The sequence below is a fragment of the Hesperophylax consimilis genome, chromosome 16 (assembly GCF_061612785.1).
Source record: "Hesperophylax consimilis isolate HC1 chromosome 16, BYU_Hcon_1.0, whole genome shotgun sequence".
Taxonomy (NCBI): Eukaryota; Metazoa; Arthropoda; class Insecta; order Trichoptera; family Limnephilidae; genus Hesperophylax; species Hesperophylax consimilis.
The window spans coordinates 13,546,095-13,569,478 of record NC_142851.1 but is presented as its reverse complement, the minus strand read 5'-3'; the positions used below and the strand labels follow the sequence as shown (position 1 = coordinate 13,569,478).

General features: G+C 34.6%; 1 protein-coding gene across 5 annotated transcripts in view; it reads right to left on the bottom strand.

Moving 5' to 3' along the window:
- Positions 1–23,384, bottom strand: part of MTA1-like (metastasis associated 1-like) — a 172,255-nt gene that overhangs the window by 19,866 nt on the left and 129,005 nt on the right. For all 5 annotated transcript variants that reach the window (XM_089640921.1, XM_089640923.1, XM_089640924.1 and 2 more), the window contains exons 4-7: positions 6,852–7,093; positions 5,421–5,538; positions 3,755–3,957; positions 1,426–1,614 (exon numbers count right to left, since the gene is read on the bottom strand). In XM_089640921.1, coding sequence (XP_089497047.1) covers positions 1,426–1,614; positions 3,755–3,957; positions 5,421–5,538; positions 6,852–7,093 — 752 coding nt within the window. The remainder of the gene's footprint in view (positions 1–1,425; positions 1,615–3,754; positions 3,958–5,420; positions 5,539–6,851; positions 7,094–23,384) is intronic.

The following is a 23,384-nucleotide window of genomic DNA, read 5'->3' as shown; positions in this document are numbered from 1 at the left end:
TCCTTGAGGTGATTTCCCCACTAATACAGTGACAGAAATATTAATTATTTACTAACTATTTTGGGGAGTGGGTGTTTATACAGGGTGTATCGGCACTAACCCGACAAACTTTAACCAGCTATTCCTTAGCACATTTGGAATAAAAAATGTTATGGGCACTTTGCTGTCCGGTAGCGTTTTTTTTTCAATTAAAAACAAAAAAATTAAAAATTTCCACACTACATCATAGTGATATCATTGGCATTGCTTTTCGTGTTCAACAGCTGTTATAAGCAAGTATGTCGAAAAGCGCCTTCGCTCTTTCGCACACACTAAATAATAATAGTTAAAAATGAGAGGAATGGTGCCGTGCCATTTCGTTGTGATTGTAAAAGTGTGCCAATATAGGTACACACGTACATTATTCAACGGAATTCGAATAAAATATTGCCAGATGGGTTTTCAAACTTTGACAAAGGATAAAACAGTTGTGACATGTGGTGAAAATAAGAATAGTAAATTTTTTATTAAAAAAAAACGTTACCGGACAGCAAAGTGCACATAAGATTTTTTTACTCCAAATATGCTAAGGAATAGCTGGTTAAAGTTTGTCGGGTACGTGCAGATACACCCTATATAGAGAATAGAAATATGTGGGAGCACGGATTCCATGGACACAACATACAAAACTAGCGACTAAGCATTTTTTTTAAAACTTGGAATAAAATAAAAGAATAATTCGACCGGTCGGTGGCCGAGTTGACATCGCGCTAGGGTCCCACTCAGGCGTAGTGTGTTCAATTCCTCGGCTGGCTAAGTCCTCCATCACAACACAAGCAACATTTTCCGCTTACTGTGGTGGTAGTAGGAGATTTTCAAATATTGTCAGGTTATTCGTAACCCGGGAATGTTTGACTTTCTTTAAAAAAAAAAAAAAAATATGGATAGTTAGGATGAAGGCGAATTCTCCAATCAATGTTTTTTTTCAATGTCATATTTATTACTGTCTGTATCTATGTTTTCTCCAGAAAAAAAATAAAAAATGCATAAATCTGCTACAAATATAATTTTAACAAATAAAATACCCACTTGCAACAGAAAAAATGTTGTGCTGTAATCAGTGATAATTACGACAGCTTATTATAAATAAGTTTTTAAACTGACACTGCCTTATAAAAATATTCAGGTTTATTTGATGGTACTAGAAGCAAAGGTAGAAATGTCCATTCGTTTGACATATGGAATTTCTACCTGTGCTTCTAACACCCTCATTTATACACTTTTGCTTTGCAGTGGGAATCAAACATGCAATCGCCTGCCATTATGCTACAGAGGCAAACAGTACTTGGCCTTTTGACAAGACCATTTATGAAATTGGACACCGAGTCAGTACTTTGTCTGAGGAATGTTACGGAAGTAAAATAGTGAGGTAAAGAGAGCACTCACAAAGTCTGTCCGTATGTCGTTGAAGTCCTTGCCGTACTTGTCCAGTGCCTCCTCGAAGAGGTTGGCCTCGGAGGCACTCCACTCCTCCATCTCGTCGCGGCACAGCACCGGGCCCGAGGGCGGCACCAGCGACGACAGGGCCGCCTCCAGGCAGTACTCGTGCCGGTGTAGGGTGTCCATGGCGTGGAACTGGAAAACGATATGAATAATAAATTATTAAATTTGCAACTATAATTTTTATTCAATAGCAATGATAAACCTCAGTGGGTATTAATTCTACCTGTAGTGTGGCAACCATTTTGGATTTTTAAGTAGTGTAATAGTGAATAAATAATTTTACATACATACATTACAAACAGAATATGATTGAAAATGTAGAAGAATCTTGAGTAGAAGACCAACATCAATCATGAATGTGTGAAATATCCACATAACTATTAAACAATAAATATTGCTCCATATTTTAATTGTTATTATCATTTTTTGGTAATTTTTCTTCATTCCTTGCATTTTTTATTTAGTCATTGAGAATTTTTCGACCACCATGCTAAGCACATACATGCCTGTATTGTGGACCGATTTTCAATACGAAAAAAGTGTTGAAATTAGTTATGTGCACAAGTCGGGAAATTATTTATTTTATAAAGAAAGTTATTGGATGTCTTTTTAATGTAAATGTATTATATTTAAATAGTTAATAACAACAGTAAAATTAGTTTTTCGATATCTTCCAATTCAAGTCCAAGTCCAAGCCCAATTATTTCCAATTTCCCAATTATGTCCTAAATTCTGTATCTAAATTTCGCTAATAAACAATTAGTTAATGTTCATTAAGTGTTAATCTCAAGTGACTTACCAGCTAAGTATGGTACTGTATATTATCTCCATATATAGTTAGTAATAACATAGATGTATTATATATTTGTACAGCCCCCTTGAGGTGATTTTGCACAAAACAGCGCTATCCAAATCATCCAAATATTATTATTATTATTATCATCTTAAAAATCACATAGTTATGAGGATTCAAAGTGAACTGGGGTAAAATGTATACGGTAATCGTGTCTTACTTGGGTGGGACACAATTCATACTTCGAATGGCTTCGCTGCGGTACGCCTGCGCCATTCATTGTACGTACTTTGACATCATACGCTTGTCCACCGGCCGCAAATATCAACATTTTTACGACTCATATCTTCGGTACTGTTTGGTATTTTCGATTTAGGAGACAACGGCATGAAGATTTCACCATTTTGATGAAAATTCCCGTAATTTTCCACATTTCGGGAATATTCCATTTAAATAAATTCCTGGTATTTTACTTAATTCACTAGTTGAAATTCAGGTGAAGCAGGGTAGTTACTTCAACTCCAATTGTTCTGGTGAACCGGGCTCCTTCACTCTTCATGGTCTTGCGTAGCATGGAAAGCCGCGGACGCCGACATTCAGGAATCAAAACTAGCTAACTAACCATCATGCCATTTCTCTGCAGGGGTAGGCAGAAAGGGCGGACAGCCAAACAACCCAGCATTGGCACACACATTGCTCTTGGCTATATTCACATTCATAGATTGTCTTTTACATACCCTTCTATAATCCTAACTCTTGACATTCTCCTTATACTCCTTTCTTCGTTCATTTGCTCTACATTCCTAAACCATCAAAGCGTCCCTTTCTCAATCTTTTGCTTACATCACCTTTCATTCTATGATCTTCACAAAGTAATACATTATACATTTTTTTGTTTAATTACTGTATTATAATTTTGACATTTTAAGAATATGCAATATAAATATAAAAGATATGTAGAGTATTTTTTAGTCCTCCGCAAGAGGAGATCCCGTGGTGCGAGGAACTAGGTTTTTTGAGACTTTTATGGTTCAACTTCATGGTTTGAGAAGGGTTTTTTCAGTAACTTCTACGACAATGTTTTTAAAATACTAGTCAGTTCTTTCCCCCACAATTCCTTAACCCAAGATTTGATAGAAAATATAGTTATTGGGTGGGAGTTAGTTATATAACTTTACAGCTAAAAATTCACAGCTTCTTTACAGGTAGTATTACACTTAGTTATTTTGCTGGTCTATTTGATTTACTCTGGTTTTATGATTAGGGAGGTGTTTGCCTTTTTAGAGATGATGAACCAGAATATTTTGGAATAGATTTTTCTATACTTGGAACGTTAAACTGATTAAAGACTTCAGTTGTTGAAGGCCTTATTATGGGGACCTTTAATACGTTCTTTATGATGCTTTGATGAGTGCCCATGATGAGTTATAATATTTAGTTGTTTATTTCATCCTTCCTCTTTATGAATGCAGTACTGACCAGAGTGATGTCTCTGCTGGCCGCGGCGGCGGACATGTGCAGGGAGGGTTGCTTGACACTGCTGCTGCAGTCGAGGGCGCGTGCAAAAGTGCCCACAGAGCGGGACACCACCAGGAACTGGTCGATCTGCCGGTCCGTCAGACCATGCTCCGGGGTCCACACCACCGTCTCCAAGTCTTCCAGTCTTCGCGGGTCTTCTTCACCTGGAACATTCATCATTCAAAGGTCATTTAAAAACATATTTGATAAATATAAAATAACATAATAATATTGTCAGTATTGATCGAAAAACAGTTAAGTCCATTATTTTCCAATGTGTTTATCAACCCTTTGCAACTGGAAATTTCCGAATTGTGATGGGCTACACTAGTAACGCTCTTAATTATGATCCCATAGGGATGAGTGACCTACTAGTTAAAACATGCGCGTGTGAAAACAGATTTATTTTTTAAATGGTTAGTGTGGGGGTGAAATTAACTCCTCAGACTAATTTGTTCGTTTTTTTTAACAAACAGCTATTCTATAAATCGTTGCATCTCCCTTACCGTCGTAGATAAAAACATGAAGTAAACGGCGTTAGAAAGAAAAAATTCCAAACTTTCCATTCAAACATAGAAGTTAACCACGGAATAGTTAAAATGTACAACTCCACGAAACTGATCGCAATTTAAAATAAAAATTATGAAATTTTTTACTAATTATTTTTATATTAAACGATAAAAAAGTGAGGTGGCAGAAATGTTTATAATACATTTTTCTAATTCAACACCTTTGTTTTTTTTTTCGTTATCAGTAATTTTAGTTCAGAGTTGAGACGAAAAAACGTAAGGTGAGCCATTTTTAAAACTTTTTACATTTGATTTAATTTTTTTTAATATTTATAGAATTGTGTGAAGGCATATTTCATCACCTTTCAAAAACAGTTATTAGTTTTTGGATACATTAAGAAATATCCTATTTATTTGAATTTCATCCAGATTCAGAAATACACAAAAATTCACTGACTTTCTGAGAGCATCTTTAAGAAATGTAACGGTCAATATGCTAGAAGAGTTAAAAGGTCATTATTGCAATTCAGATTTGAACTCAGCCGATCTTCAGCTTTAACCACTTAATTATCGCCGAAACTTAAAATTATATTTTTTAATGTACCATTTAATTACTTGAGCGAGGTGATTTTAACTTTAGTTTTGTGGAAGATATTTCCGCTTTATTGAAAAGCTTTTTTTTCAAACATTTTTCTGATTTATTTTTAATAGAAATAATAATTTTTAAAACAAGACTTTGATACGGTAGAGCTCAACGATATCAAAAATTGGAACAATAATATAAATAATCAAATCAATTTCAACAACCACCTACATAAACCAAATATTGAGGGTGTCGCTAGTTTGGTGGGTAGGAAGCTTGACTAGCAGTCAGGCGGATAGAGTTCGATACTCACAGCGGGTACCGACTTACTACCTTTTCGAAACAAATTATGTTTAGTGAAAAGGATATCTAACGATTTTTTTTCCAGACAAGTGATGTGATTGCCTTGTTTATGTCAATATGAGAGCAGTCGAGATGAAATATTGAATTCAGTAGCCTCATCTCCAAGCCAAATGGTATTGTGATTGGGAGACGATAGATAGAGAATAAATTATTGGAAAAAAAATCAACTCACCTTCTTTTAAAAAAGTTGTCATTTCAGTCTGATATCTGCTGCCCACTCTGATTTCACCCTTATCTGCTAATAAAGTCTTTTGGGTAGGGTCAAATACTAAGCAGTAGAAAAATGTATCCTGCAATAAGAAAATAAAAAAAACATCAATATTTTTAGATAATACAATAAGGCGAGTGCAAGGTGCATTGAAAAATTATATCCAGGCATTGAAAATAATACTAGATAAAATATAATAAAATAATATGGAGCCAGACGGTTTGCCTCCATTTGGCAGAAGAGAAAAGAGAAATGTTTGATTTTAATTTTTCGAAATTTAAAAAGAAATGTAGTATGTCTTGATCTGAATTCAATGTCATTCAACGGCAGTAATTTTATTGGTGCTGTGGAATGGAAACAAATCCTACATTTAAAACAGTTTCACTGCTCATCTCACATCCTCACAGTTTATGTAATATTGCTTTAAAATAGTTTTTTGCATCTTCAGTAAAGTGAGCAAATATTAATTTTTATTTTTATTTTTTTAAAAGAAAGACAAACATTCCCGGGTTACGAATAACCTGACAATATTTGAAAATCTCCTACTACCACCACAGTAAGCGGAAAATGTTGCTTGTGTTGTGATGGAGGACTAGCCAGCCGAGGAATTGAACACACTACGCCTGGGTGGGACCCAAACGCGATGTCAACTCGGCCACCGACCGGTCAAAGATTAAAAGCTTAATTCCTTCAAGCATTATCTCCGAATTAATTATCTAGAATGCACATATTCCCAAGAGAGACAGCTTATATAACAATACTCGGCAATTTTAGTGGTCATTTTGTGAAATATCATGGCTAGGGTGCCTTCGATTGCTAAAACAATGGAGTTCAGATTGACCTACAGAAGCTTGCTCAAACCACGGTCATAAAATGTTAATCAGAATCAATCTTCTCAGAATAGACCACAGAAGAAATGAAGAATGGTAACATTTGAAGATAGATAAGAATGAACGAAGGTGAACATGATGATGCAAGCCACAGTAGCTCGTTTAATATGTGATGCCACATCAAACACTGTCATATTACTCCTCTTGTATGTAATTGCCTACATAGGCTTCACAGAAAGATTTCAGATTTGTCTTATGGTGTATAAGACACTGAACACACATGGCATCTTAGGCTGATGATGTGAACAACAAACTTACTCAGAGGCAACTTAGTCTCAGGTCGGTCAAAACGGAGGCGTTCGACAGACTGGTTGAACCCTTTCATACAAATTTTGCGAAATTTGGACGCAAAGCTTTCAACCGCTTTCAAGTAATCTGACATTAGTTTATAGTGTTAGTGGGATTTTAACCCTTGTCACACTACGGAGGTATCGTTCCAAAGGTTATAGGTGATTTTATCACAAAATGGTAATTTATTAAATTGAACAAATATAATACAACTCACGTCTTTGTTCAGATAGCTGAGCAGCGACTCGGTCTCGTTGAGCAGCGTGACGGAGCACTTGCCGCGAATGTGCGTGGCGGGCAGGGTTTCTACGTGGCGGGACAGGAACAGCTCGCGGTGCTTCATCTGGTGGCGCTGGCGGGACTGCGGTCCGTCGGGCACCCCCGGCGCGCCGCCCGGGCCCCCGGGACCTCCGAGGCCTCCCACCAACATCGCGGCTTCTTGCTCCTCCTCCATGGCGGCTGGAATTTAATAAAAAAACATTAACTTTAGATTAGGAATTCGTTAATTATTAATCATTTCAAAAAATACAATATCGTAACACATCTGTCAGTGGACCGCAGCTCGCAGGCTGCAGTTGCCTCTTTGCTTAAGCGTTTGCAGCTCATACTTTTTGTATATGGCTCTGATACATTTGTTATCCTGTTTCTTCTCAAGTGAAAGTCTGCCAGTAGTACAGGCAGATCTGCTGGCAACACTGAAGAGAAAAAATGATAGGAGTATGATGTGGACTTGTCTGGTTTTGGTGTGCCCGAAGGAAATTGATAAAACTTTTTTAAATACCGAAATTCTTTCTTCGAAAAGATAATGAATTTCATGAGCCCCTCTGCTGGGTCCAGAAGTGGAAAGTTTGTATGTAAATTGGCGACACCTGTTTTCTTTATGGCTGCAGATCACACTTCCGGGGAATATCTGTTTAATGGCTGGCACTTGTGGAACCATTACAAGTGACCACATTTCTCACAGTTGTCCAAAACCAGCAGCATTTTGAAAAATTTCCTCAGAATTTTTTCGAATATGCTGTAACACAAACACCTCGCCACCTCAAAAAATGTATTAACTCTTGACAGTCCAAGATGCCAAACAAAACGTCTGTAACCAAGTGGGTCTTCCGACGACCCCATGCATTTTTCTGTCTTGTGAAACTATGGAAATCCCAAGTATTTAGTCAATTATTAATGGTAACTTATGTATTTGGGCAGAAATACGTAAAATACTAAAATGTTATGTCAAGTATTTAAGCTAATATAATGAGGATAGTAATTTTGGGTACTACCTACACTTGGCTGTGGGATAGTTAACTAAATGGTAAAATATTGGAAATAGTATATTCAGGGCCAATAAATAAACAGATAATCATGGCCTAATTATTCACTCAAAACTTGGATTTTACAAGTTATTATAAATATAATAGGTACTACCTATAGGTAGTTAATGCCATAATTAAATAATATAATAAACAATACAGATATTTTAAATGTTTAATAATGGGTTTTTTCACAAACTAGGAATACTGATAAAAATGCGTGGAAGATATTTTAAGTTTATTTTTCTGATTCTGATCATTGTACTAAAAATGGTAATTTTAATATTGTCTTTCATATTTATAGAAAAACCACACATTCCGAAACGGTTCCGTTTGGCTACAACGTCGTTATGAGATAACCGCCAATGTCAGGTAAGATGGCATGACGTCAACGCCGCCGAATTCACGAATAAAAACGAACATAAAAATAAATACCTTGATAATCGTAATTTATAATTTTTTTTTTCGAGAATTAAAGAAACTGAAAATACCTCATTCATTTCATTGATAATGGAGAGCGGTAAGATAACAGATATAAGAATGCATTATCGAAACTATTTACATTTACAAAGTAGGGATGGATATATAATCGTATTTTCAAAACGAAACTTTAAAAAAGTCGAATAATGTTTATCACCTAATTGTCAATTATTGTAATGACAAATAAATTAATAAAATTTTGGCAGGTGTCTTTAGTATTATTCACGTAATTTTACATTATGAATGCATAATACTTAGAACTCTAGTCATTGACATCAAAATTGCTACATAAATACAAATAGATAAATCAACCTTGAAATTCAGGTCAACTCACCAAGGAAAAAATGTTTTTATTTGTCTATAGAAATCACGGATCGCTATACTTCTCAAGAATGTGGAATAATTGTTGTGTTATAATAATTATTTTTATTTACAAAGTTGAAATCAAGCGAGGACTTTTACGCCACCTTGTAGAATATCAAGTACGTATTGAGACAATAAGTTATTAGAAACATATTTTGTTTGTGATTAGGTCTTCCATTTAATCCTAGATTTCGTAACACAAGAATATAGTCATCAGTGTGGAGGGCTGTTAAACCGGGAGCCAGGCTTCCTTCCCAAAAGAAAACAAAACTAGCAACAACAAAAACAACCCGCAAACAACAACATTTACTTTACTATAATACATAATTTTTATTAAACCCAAAATTCTGAGAAATACGTGTGTGTGCCCTTGAGTCTATATGCCGAGTTCCAGCTCGATCGGATGTCGGGAAGTGGGTTAATTTCCACTTCCAAGATTCCATTTCATTCATCAAAAAACCAATAAAAAATGATCGAACAGATTATTTAAAAAAATGATAAAATTGTGCAGAAATGTCAGGCGACTGAAAATCCGCGCTTCCGAGGGGCTACAGGGCGAATCACAATGAAACAGTAACGCCGACCACAATTCTAATTATTGCAGAGCCGGCGCTAGAAAGACGGCGGAGAGCGAACGCCACACAGTGGGCTGAAAATCGCCTTTCATAGACATAGAGACTTGAATTTTCAAGGGTATTTTTTTGGCTAGAAATGGATTCTGCTGATCATTACTATGCTATAAAATTTCGTACGAAGCAATTGCGTGTACAAATGAAGGAGTTATCAATTTTTTAAGAAAAAATTATATGGCACTGACATTAAAAATGAGGCTATCTCTGGAATCATAAGGTTGGCCATTCTATCCTTACACACAGATATACTAATATTTATTTGTAATTTTTTGACATACTTCGTATTGTGGCGCAACTTGAGATTTTTTTTTTTAAATCCTCAAAGTTGAAAAAAAAACTTTTTAATGTTGATGATTAGCATAGTAATGATCAGCAGAATCCATTTCTAGCCAAAAAAAAAATACCCTTGAAAATTCAAGTCTCTATGTCTATGAAAGGCGATTTTCAGCCCACTGTGCGCCGCGGCCGGCCGTTGACACCGCGGCTGATGGCAGTTACTATCCCGCCGCTGGCCCTCACGTAAATGCTTGATGGCCACGTGGACCATCCTGCCTTCTGCGGTCTGCTGGAAGGGAGGAGGGGTAACGGGCTGGGCGGGGTCAGTCTCTTCCGTGAGACATTATCAGAAGCGAATAATGGAGGAAACACATTATTAAAACGCGACGCGACGCCACGTCTCGACACCCGATGTGCACCGTGCACATTACCAACACGCGACGCCACGACATACTAGCAATTTCTGAATACAGTTATCTAACAGCAGTGGAAGTACTGGAATGAATGGTTTTGTACTATGGATTTAATAAATAACGAGTCAGATGAAGACTTTGAAGAAGATTTGATGCAAATTATGGGTACATAGATACTTTAACGACTCAAGAAAAAGAGAATAACTAGGCGTTACTGGGTTCATGAAATAAATCAAAAGAGGAGTATGTGTGGTGAATATCATACTCTGTATCCAGACTTACTTTAAGATATTGAAAGATTTCATATGTATTTTCGGGTTACTAAAACACAATTTGAAGAAATACACGAATTTATTCAAAGTGACATACACAAGATTATTTGTCACAGTATGATCCCTGTATATAGCTAAACTCATGTCATATAGAACAGGATATTCTCACAGTATGATCCCTGTATATAGCAAACTCATGTCATATAGAACAGGATATTCTTACAGTATGATCCCTGTATATAGCTAAACTCATGTCATATAGAACAGGATATCGTTTTACCAACTCAATTAATTGTTCGTCGGTCATTTCGCTAAATAAATGCAAAAATAATATTAAATTGGCCAAAATTCCGTATATGCTCGGTGACAGTTCTCGAACGACTGACGCGTGGCGTCGGGTGTTGTCTAGAAACATACTGCGCAGGCCGCGTCGGGTGGCGTGTTTACCCCCACCATGGGCAACACGCCGACCTGGCACGTCTAGATCGGGTGGCGTGTGCGCGCATGGCGTCGCGTCGGATGTTCATAGTGTGATTCTGGTCATAAGAAAACAATACATTTGATTCGACTCAACACGCATCGCGTTTCATCGGGTCGCGTCGGGTTTTAATAATGTGTTCCCGCCTCTAATCAATGTGTCCGAAATTGAATGCGTCCACTTTGATCCGCGTACGAGAACGAATAAATTCATTTTATAATAGCAATAATATCACAGAAATCTATTGTCACAATTATTTTCATCAGTAAATTGGTTTAACCGGTAATAAATCATTTTAACTTGGGAGGGGGTAAAATAGAATCATATTAATAAGTCGTCAAAACGTGGCTTAACCACAGTTTGAAAATGGCCTTGAAAGCCGAAACAGCTGTAACAATAACAAAAACCAAAAAATACTTGCAGAACTTAATAATTATATTATTAAATTTGATTTTAATTAAATTTAAAAAAAAAATAAATGGAGTTCTACGAATTAAACACAAAAACTATAAATATAATATCACAGTGGTTTCACGTTTACCTAGATGTCGGACGATTTGATATGGGTGAACTGATTTTCAATTATTATTAAAGATCTTAAAAAAGTTTGGTCCAAACTATTTATATACACGGTGTCCGGAAACTCGTAGTACAAGCGGGAAACTGGAGAATCTACACCACATGGGGAACACAAATAAACATAAAGTTTTTTGATTTGAGCATTTTCACAAAAAAAAAAAAAAAAACAAAAAAAAATATTTTTCGGCTATTTTAGGGTTAAAGTTTTTTCTGGTGTTTAGGGTTGAACAACAGATGTTTTAACCCTGCAGAGCAGAAATATTTTATGATTACACCGGATTCAATGAAGGGTGATTTCAAAATAATGCTTCAAATCCGAGTTTCTTCATTTGTTTTACTTTCAAATAGTTTTAATTAGTTGGGTACTTTGATCTTCAGTAATAATTTATAAGAATTTGATTAAAAAAAAAAAAAAAAAAAATCAACTTCAAACTCGATTTACTCGATAACGAAAGCTCAAATCAAAAAAAATATACTACAAAATCGACTCCAAATGTGATGTAGATTTACCAGTTTCCCGCTTGTACTACGAGTTTCCGGACACCCTGTATATAAAGGAGTGTCGGTAGCAGCCGGCGTGGATTTGTTCTTTATACAAATCTACAGTTTTAGTTATTACTGTCTACATCTGATTTCGAAAAACTTTGTGTGAAGCTCGAGCAACGCCGGGAACCGCAGCTAGTTGTAATAATTATTACACCCAAGTAATGAAAACGACAACAAAAAGAGAAAGCAAATGAAACAAGATAGTGATATTTATGTTTAATGCAACACACGAATGTTGTGCGACATGTCCTGACATCTGCCCTGATGAACACTGCAACATTGTCTGAAACGTTGGCTTACAATACAACACAGGCACAGTACAGCATGAAACACGACACAACACCAAAACTCAACCAATATAAATACTATAGTAATATTTATATCGAAATACTCTAGTATATCCAACAATAAGTTCGTGAGAAAAATAATTTTAAGTGTTTAAAAAAATAAAGAGGAAAAAATCATTCTAATGACGTCTAATGAATTCAACTGAATTCTGTTTTAATATTTAAACACCGATTCCGTTTTAATATTTGCTCCCCATATTACAAAGGCGAGTTATGTGAGACCGTGTAGTGTTTGAAGTAGTGCAGAGAAATAAGGCATTTCTAGATGTACGCTAATGTAGGCTCACAAATTTCAGCAGTTCGGAATAAACGAATTTAGGTTCTAATGTTGACTATACAAACAATATAAATAACACTGCCCAAAAACATTATAGAATAAACATTGCTAACTATTGTAAAATCAAACATGTTTCTCTACCCACTGAGTAATTTAATTAGTTCATTAAACATGTTATAATCTTCTTTTTTAATATATAATGTTGATTGTCCGTTTGTGGCGGGTGGACAGCGAAAAACCGGATGTATAAAGCCCGGACATCGCCGGGGACTTCGTCTAGTATTATTGATTTGTATCGTTGCTTTATAATTTCAAATAACAAAAAAACTAAATTTGTAAAACTCTACACACAAATGTTCAATTTATAAACAACTATCTGACATGTACCAGCTTTGTGTGGGGTTGTAAATGATTTTGAGTAAAGTTTTGAGGTTTTGAATTTTATGATAAACATTGACTTTTCTCTACCTTCTATAAATATAATATGCATGTAAACCTTCCGGAAGAAATTCTCTAAATGATGGTGAAAAATATCAAAATTCGTTGCTCAGTTTAGAATAACTAAGCGCACAAACAGACAGAGGCGAATAACGACTTTATTTTATTTTTTAAAATATTATATTTTTTAAAATATAATGTCTAACCACAAAGTAATTGCTTCTTATGAAAAAAAAAACTTTTTTAATACTATTTAGAGATTAGAGAAGAGACTAAATAAAGTACCCGGCGTTACCCGGGCACTACGTAGGGTTTTTCGGAATCTAATGTAGACAGTGACCATCCTCTTGTTTTGAAGGTCGAGTGTGCAAAATTTCATTTAAAAAATCCTCAAAATAAAACTGTAGATTTGCATAAAAATCAAATCCACGTCGCCCGCCCGCTACAAACACTTGTCATCATAAAAATAGAAGATCGGGCGAGATAAAAATATATCCAAGAATCTTTTCTGACCAAGTGTTGCCATTGGTAAGAAATACCACCTTTATTAGTAAAAAAAAAGAAACTGCGTTTTTTTTTTACTATTAATTTGAAAAGGACCTTGTAATATTAAAGTTAAAAAAATAATATCCTGGCAAAACAAGCAGTATAATTAATATAAGGTTCGATAAAGGGGCATGACCAAAACAATAAGGGAGGACTCATTAAGAGTCAAAATGGTTCGGAAAGTGAATAATGATTCCCTTTTGCATATGTGCCTGCGGCGTCACGCTCGAGAGGGCAGGTCTTCCGTTGGATGAGGAGGGAGGGATGTGGCACGTGTCGGGACATTATACGGCGGTGCCCGTTGCTTTCGGTTCCTTCCGTAGAGTTAAGTACCTACATGCTTCGAATTAAAAAATATATCTAAGTAGAACTGCTACATTTGAACCGCTTTTCTAAACATTTAAAATTTCGAAGAAATTAAAAAGTTTCGTAAAGATTAAATTATTGATTAAAAATAATAATTTCGCTGGAGCGTGTAACTTTGGTTCAACGACCCCCAGAACTGGGATTTGTTTTGATTTTCAAAATTGGAACTGATTGTGGAAACGTTCAGAGGAGCTATGACTATTATTTTAAAATTTTTGACAGATGTCGTGTACCAACGGTGTTCATACATGTAAGGTAATTTTCTGAACGTCTTTTGAAAGGCAATGATCACTAGGCAAATAATTTTTTTAAACACTTTCACAAATCCTACAAAAAATTTCCGGTGTTTTTTCACAGGTTTGCGCAAGTTTTATAATAAACTAGCTGAATTCCCCGGCGTTGCCCGGGCTTTGCACAGAGTGTTTGAGAAATTTAGTATAGGCAGTGAACTTCCCCTTGTTTTGAATGAAAACTGTGCAAAATTTCACAAGTCTCGGAATAAAACTGTAGATCTGTATACAAATCAAAATCAGGCCGCCCGCTCGCCTTCAGCCACAGACACTATTATTTATACAGGATGTTCGGGGGTAAAGTGCGCTAACTTCGGGGGGAGGGAGAACTTATTTCGAAATTCCAATGGCGCAATTTACCACCGGACACCTGTATAAACGGATTTAAGAAAATATTCTGTCAGTTATTTGGAACCCAACAACACACGGGTTGATGCTTAATAATTATAATTCATTTGAAAAAAAAAATGATTTGTGGTGACGCGAATTTGAGATTTTGAAAGGTGTGAAAATAATTTACAAACTATACGTTTCCTGAATGGTATACCTACCTACAAACGTGTAAGATAAGCGACAGTATAAATACCAACATAAATATATGTTGAAGACAATATTAGTGATTCTTAAACGCAAATCTGAAACAGAAAAATCAGAAAAGGAAACGGTCACATCTGGGACTCGAACCCAGGGTTGAATCTTGCGATCATACATAAAGATAGTTGCCAATAAAAATGTGCGGTGAAAAAATGAAGACAACGTTGGTAGTTCTTATTCGAAGTATGATACAGTTAAAAGTGACCGATGAGGATAGGGTCCCATTAGCGCAGTTGGTAGAGCATTGTCCCGGAAAGACGAGGGTCCTGGGTTCGAGTCCCAGATGTGACCGTTTCCTTTTCTGATTTTTCTGTTTCAGATTTGCGTTTAAGAATCACTAATATTGTCTTCAATATTTAAATATTATAATTTGAGGTTTTACTCAATAAGTTATTCCGAAAAATAATAATTCATTTCTAGACTTGCAGAAAAAGTCAATAGATGTCGCACATTAAAAATAAAAACAATAAGATAGGTTTATCTATAAGACGCTGTCTAGGATTGCATTTAGTTCGGGTTGAATCTTGCGATCATACATAAAGATAGTTGCCAATAAAAATGTGCGGTGAAAAAATGAAGACAACGTTGGTAGTTCTTATTCGAAGTATGATACAGTTAAAAGTGACCGATGAGGATAGGGTCCCATTAGCGCAGTTGGTAGAGCATTGTCCCGGAAAGACGAGGGTCCTGGGTTCGAGTCCCAGATGTGACCGTTTCCTTTTCTGATTTTTCTGTTTCAGATTTGCGTTTAAGAATCACTAATATTGTCTTCAATATTTAAATATTATAATTTGAGGTTTTACTCAATAAGTTATTCCGAAAAATAATAATTCATTTCTAGACTTGCAGAAAAAGTCAATAGATGTCGCACATTAAAAATAAAAACAATAAGATAGGTTTATCTATAAGACGCTGTCTAGGATTGCATTTAGTTCGGGTTGAATCTTGCGATCATACATAAAGATAGTTGCCAATAAAAATGTGCGGTGAAAAAATGAAGACAACGTTGGTAGTTCTTATTCGAAGTATGATACAGTTAAAAGTGACCGATGAGGATAGGGTCCCATTAGCGCAGTTGGTAGAGCATTGTCCCGGAAAGACAAGGGTCCTGGGTTCGAGTCCCAGATGTGACCGTTTCCTTTTCTGATTTTTCTGTTTCAGATTTGCGTTTAAGAATCACTAATATTGTCTTCAATATTTAAATATTATAATTTGAGGTTTTACTCAATAAGTTATTACGAAAAATAATAATAAATATATGTATTTTAAAATACAGGAATATCTTTTTCAGGATTGTGTTCAAGTGGATTATTTAAAAAAAAAATGTGAATCGATATATTATGAAAATTTCAGGAGGATTAAATTTTTTACAAAAATTCAGTTACGTGTTGGTAAACAGTGAATTAGCGCCGCAGGCGAACATTATTATTTACCTGGCAATAAAACAGTTGTTCCACGTCAATAATGTGTATTCAACGGGCCTTCAAACTAGCGACCAAATTCAAGTAAAAATGGACTAGCAAAATCTGCTCCGGAAATTTCTGCTGGTTCTGATTCATTCGCAAAGAGTAAAGAAAATTAAAAATAAATTATATTTTTCGCTAAATATCAAAAGAATAATGTATAATTATGTTGATATTTACCGTTAAAGGTATATTAATTTTATATACAGAGTGTTAAAACAGCTTTTCGTGACATAGAAATTAGAAATCATCTACAGATTTCCGAAAAATTCCAGTGCGGGTTTTGCAAGTCGACTACTCAAATATTCACCGGTTCTGATTTATAGCTTAAATCTTCGATTGAATCATAAACATTTAAGTGAATTTGGTCGTTAGTTACGAGGGTAGTAAATGCCACGGTGCTCCATTCGATTGTGGCAGCCGTTAATACACCGGTTGAAATTGGTACAGGTCAGTAGGTACTTCGATTTAAACCGTACAAAATGCATCAGACTTTCGTGAACATCGTACGCCTCATATGGAAATGATAGTAAGAGATAATAAAAATGCCTTTTGTATTCAATTCGGCAATGGACTCATGTGGGACAAGGTTGTCTTCGAGCCAAACGCCCTGGACAAATAAAATAACATTTATTTAAATAAGTATTAATTATTTACAACCAGGTTTGAAAGCAGACGATTTTGATCGACAAACGACTGAGGCAGACAAATGGTCCCGTATCGAAACAAGGCACTCAACTGCCTCCACGTGTTAGATTAAAACGTTTATTTCATCCCCAATTGGGGTAAGTATGAGTGCGGAAAAGAAGAAGGTTGGGTAGTACCTGGCTATTCAGATTTGGTCACCAAACACGGTCACAAACGATTCTGAATGGTGGTTAATTAAGAATTAAAAAAAAAAAAAAAAAAATAACGGAAACTAATTTGGGAAAAAAATAATTTACTACTACCTGCGTTGTTTCAGAATCGCTATGGCAGCATCATCAGTTTCTTGGGCTACGAGTCGTCCTTCAGCGAAGGTAAAAAAAAAGGCGCAACAGGTTTCAGTTGGAAAGGAAAAGCGACATTAACTAAAGGAATATACTAACTAAAACTGTACTAAAAAATGCACTATTCAATTTTAAAGAAAAATATGAGTACCTTGCTGAACAACACACCTACACTACAAGGACGAAATCCTCAAATCTAATAAACATTCCAAAATTAAATACATCTTTCGGCCAGAAAAACCACTATTTCCATGCTATAAAATTATATAATGCCCTTCCTATTGAAATTAAAAACACCATGGATATAGAAAAGTTTAAAAAAGACATCAAATTATGGCTAACTAAACATGAAGATGAGGAAATCATTAAATTTATGAAGTAACCCCAACGCAACCTACAGATAATAAACAGATACTTTTTGCTTAGTGTATTTTATATTTTGTGGGAGCCAACAAATTAGAAGATGAGGAAATCATGATCAACACAAATACAACAAACTATAGTCCGCCTCGGAACAGGAATACCTAGTGGGGAGGACTGAGAACAAAGTACTTCACTTTATACCTTTATTTTACTTAATATTGTATCTTTTTTACTTTACTTTATATTGCCGTTGAATAAAAAAATATATATAAGGAATATACTAAAGGAATAAGGAAAAAAATAAGGAATATACAATTTTTTTTTTTTTTTTATGAAGCCGTCGATATCGACTGCCTGTAGAAGAAATACGTTTTTCATGTCGGGTTAAAATATAATAACAGCCTAAAATGAGATATAAACAGCCTTTTATAACAAGGAAATATAGGAACAATGTTAATTACCACCAGGAAAGTAGTTTTTTCGCGTCATTTTAATTGCGAAAATAATTGGAACAAAGCTTATGAATATTTTAATTCATTGAAGTTTATAAAGCTATTAATTTTCATGTACAGTAAGGTCTCGATTATCCGACCTACGCGGAATAACAGACGGGGATCGGTTAATCGAGAGTAACGGATAATCCGGAACTAGTTACGAAAATCCTACCGGGAAAAGAACCATTGATATCGAATAAAGAGATTTTTATACCGAATAAAGAGCCATTGATACCGAATACAACCATTGATACGGAATACAACCATGGATACGGAATACAACCATTGATTCGGAATATAAAAAAAAAGATTCAGACTTTCATAGCCGAGCTATCCGACGCCGGATTTTCCTTATTTAAAAAAAAATTAAATAAATCTTACTAAAATATTAGTCATTCAGAATATATCTGAATATAACACGTGTTCACGCAGGTGGCCTTGTCCTAATAAATAAAATGGACGAGATGCGAAAATATTACAATTTTAAGAACTCGTGTTCCGAACTCCTTATAACATATTCATACATTACTGAGTTTGTCAATAGTGAAATTTGTCAATTCATTCGTAATAATTCCCATGTTTAACAGAAAAACGCAAAATTTGACCAGATTTTTTATAAAATAACAATATTTTAATTATGATTTTATATCAGTAAGTTTACTTCGTTTATTCATGTTCTTTGGGACTTTTAGATAATAATATTAAGAGGGACGGCTGGGACCAAAATACCCAACCAAAGTGAATAAGTTATTTTTCTAATCAATACAATATATATTTGTGTTGTCAATTCTAAATCAGTATACTACATAAAAACGGAATATGAATCAGACCGTATAACTTGGAGGCGCTAGAGTTACAAAAAGCCAAAAACATTAACAGCGAAGTCATCAACAACAACATCAACCTAAATAAAAATACTTAGCGTGTTCCCTGTCGATAAAGAGCATTCTGTTCCCAATCCTACCCATACTTATACTACGTCCTCCACTGAAGATCAGTCCAATTTTTTGCAATCCTATGTGAAAGCTTAATGTATTGTTAACACATGATACTTATAGATTTTAGTAGAGCATTTTACTGCCCTGAAGAAGCAACGGTTGTAGCGAAACCCGGTCGGCATATAAAGATGTTGTTTACATTTATTATTTAAATTTAAAAACACAACTTCACATTTACAACAGGAGCTTGTTAGCGATCAGAGAAGCGACAGGCAGACTACTTATTTAGTTAACACTTTGGGCCTTACTAATAAACTTGTTTTAAAATTTACACAACTAATAGATAACCATTAATGTGGGGTAAATAGTTGTTTATCAGTTGTGAAGAATTTAAAACGCGTTTATTAGTAAGAGGGTTAATGTACAATTACTGAGCTCATTGTCTCAAAACACAAAATATCATTCCTCTCTCAATCATTGTGTTTACAGTAGATACTGTTCTCGTTTTGTAAAACGAAGGCTTTGGGTAAAATGAATAATAAAATGTCAAGGCACGCGCGAATTTGAAATGGTGAATGTGACACGTTTTCGTTGCGTAAAGTGAGGGGTGGTGTACACGTGGCATCATCTGCGTAGTTACCTTCGCGCTCAAATGGATGCTGACGAGATTTAAGCGCATTGTTATTTTATATAAGGTTTTAGTTATTTGCTACACAGATTTTGGTTATATTGTCAAGCACCCAAGTTAAGGATTTACTAAAGGGGGCAGAGTAAAGCAAAATTAAATGAAAACTTTATCACGATTTTCCTTTGCACTTACCAACTGTACCAACGTAAAACACATTAGTACCAAAAAAATGGACATCATCTGTGACAATAAATAATTAATCTATTTAATTAATTATTAACACTCTTTTTAGGAATCTTTTACATAGGAATAGTAAAAGTTGGACAGTTTTTTTAATTTCATTTTATACATAAAGAAAAATAAATTACAATTACGAGATACACGGACACGGGACGAGAAATTCTAAGCAAATTAGATTGCCAACAAGAAAAAAAACAAGCACCCAAAAATCTCTGATGTACCAGGCCGTTCAACTCTATAACAAAATCCCGAAGGAAATTGCTGTGATAGAAAATATTAATAAGTTCAAAAATGAATTAAGAAAATATGTCTATCTCAATTATTAATGTTTCTTTTTTTGTGACTTTATTGAAATATTTAAAGAAAGATTATGTTTGCCAAACAATGTACATGTTTATATGTTTATAAAACTATTAGCACACACGAAGATGTGAGCTAACTTAAGATTAATAAATAAATAAAATAACTGAACTGCCCCAGCAACAATCCTTTGTAGTAATAAATTGAAGATGTTCACTGGCATAATTATTTCCATTCATTAATATATATTTGTATAATTCTGGGCAAGGTACCTGCATTCTACAATACGTTAATGAGTTCAGTTAACTAGTCTACTTAAATAGGGTATTTTTTTAACAAGTTTTTTTTGTAGAACAAATACGATAATTAATGAATATACATACTACAGAATGGTTTGTAGAGCTGTTAGGAGAGTCCTGGCAGTGCCACTCAAACTAAACACTCTTATAGAAATAAGACGAAAACTCGTCATGTCTAGTGTCGGGTGGGACACAATATCAGAATGAATTTGTATGAAGTTCTTCAAATACACAAACGAGGTGGGGTGTGAAATAACCAAACGGAGTTAAAATTTTGTAGCTAGAGAGTTTCAGAGTTAAAATTACTTCAGAATATTTTCGAATCTGCTATAACACCAACACCTCACCACCTCACCACCTCAAAACATGTATTAATACAAAAAACTATTATAGTAATACAAAAAATATATATTGGTGAGGCGGCAGGACATTTTACGTTTATGAATACTATTGAAGCATACGTTATTTCCATACATACATGATGCATACGTTATTTCCACGGAAATAACGTAAGCACGTTATCGATGTTGGTCCTAAAAGCCATTCATAAAAATCTCACACGTCTTATATGAAAACGAAAAAGACAGAATATATCAGAATGTCTCATATTACCATGGACGTTTCGCGAACCTATGTTTCTTTCGAATTGTATAACTAGTTTAGTATTGCCAGTTATCAAAAAAGCAAAATAATGAAATTTGTATAACGCACGCAATGGTAATAAACGCGATAATCATTTTACCGTACACATAATACGGGGAGGGGGTATAAAAAAGTTTTTTTTTTAAATTAATAAATCATTGAAACACAACCAAAACAGGGTTTTTATTTATGTTTTGCAGTATTTGTGAAAACGGTGGACGATTTTTATCACAGACGTTGTTAAAATTAGATAAATGTAGTTTTTAGAATCATATTCGCGTAATATAATAATTGGATGATTTATATAGCGCCGTTCTTGCGCATTCTAATTTTTTATTTTGTAGAGGCAGTACCATACTTACCTCGTATTTCACTTGAGATTAACAATGTTCTGCGAAGTGACTGAAAACTTAAAAAATATCTCTTGTTTTCTTTAATAGGCCATATGGATATCATTTTTTTAAATTATTTTTTTCGGTTCAGACACAAATTCTAGGTGATTCGGTGTTTTTTTATCGTATTTTTTAAAACATGGTGTTGAAATTTTCAATCCGTGAAATCGGACCATTATCACCCTTTTAAACCGGAAAGACAGGACATAATTGGTGCGAAAATATTTTTATTAAATAGCCAAAAATAATTTTTTAAAAAACCAGCCGGTAAGGAACAAGGTGCCAATTCGTGGGAATATCCCCAGATTGCGAAGAATTTCTGAGAATTTAAACCGATTGGGTATTTTGTGGATGTGGGGAAAATGCGAGGATTCTATAATATGAGAACTGACGTAACTGATAGCGATTAAGAGAGCATTTCCTGGTTATTCAACCATATTGAAAAATAATGTTTACAATTACAAGTAAGAATAACCTATAATTTGGTTTCCATTCGCAGGAAATTTTTAAACAAATTTAAATTTTTTAAGAATGAAGGAAAAAGAAAATCCTAAAATGCTAATTTACGTAGAATTTTGTTTAATTTTAGAGGTAACGGAACTTGTAGGGAATTCGTAGTGTGGGTATATTAGAACATATGATTTGGCAACCCTGGTGTCAAATTTCTATGATTTTCTGCGGCTTAAAATATAATGCCTTCAAAGAATTTAAGAAGGTTAGGAAATACCCACAGATCATTAAAATAACTCAAACCAAACCCTAAAAACCTATTTTGTGCATATTTACTTAAACCCCCGACTTAAATAGTTGTCTCCATTCGATAATTAAGTTGAAATCAAGTGATGTTTTTTTAAAGAGCGGAATTCGACAAGTTTATCAAATATTTAATCGGGCGAAATACATTGGATGCCTCAATGGCGAAATAAAGAAATGCCGTATTATCAACATGTAATTAATTATAACTACTTTCATATACATGGTAAAAAAAACCTAACGGGCGTTCATAAATTACTATCTTTTTGTAATGCAAGCCATGTAATGTCAAATATATTTACGTCGATGTCAAAACCCACGGAATACACTATATTTAAAAAAAAATAATCAGTGTGAAATTTCATAAAAAAATTTATATCGAAGACGGATCATTTTTAAGTAGTGACGTCACAAGGCAATTTAATGAATGTATTTATTTAATTATTAACAAAAACTGTAAATTTCTAACAAACAAATTAGTAACATTTTCGTAATCTTAGTAGGAACGTTTATCAAGTCATTATAAAATGCGTGCAAGTGGCTTATTGTGAAAATATTATTTGACGAATACTATTATTATTTGAAAAATGTAACTAATTGTTTTTTAGTAGATTTTTACGACTTTTTCATTGAAATGCTTCGTGGGAATACTTTATGGGTCACATTTGTAGTGCATCTCGCATGAGATACTAACACTAGTCATGTCACCATCTTAGGACCGATCATTTTTATGTTTGCCGCGGAGTCACTTACGGAGAGACAATTTTCTGGATCCAGAATCTTGAATACTAACCGTCTTATTGATATGAGATAAGGAATAAAAAGATGACTGGATATTATATTAACCTTTATAATTATTCGTAACGCACGTACCCGAAGGTGCGGGAGATAGTTGGCGGGCGGCGGGGCCCAGTCTGCGCGGGCCAGACGACACGGCGCCGGGTCTGGTGTTAAACACAAAACCAACCATTCAACAATGGCTGCTTTTGGAATTCTAACGAAATCAAAAAGATAATCTAACAATCTAATTAATTAAACATATCCACTA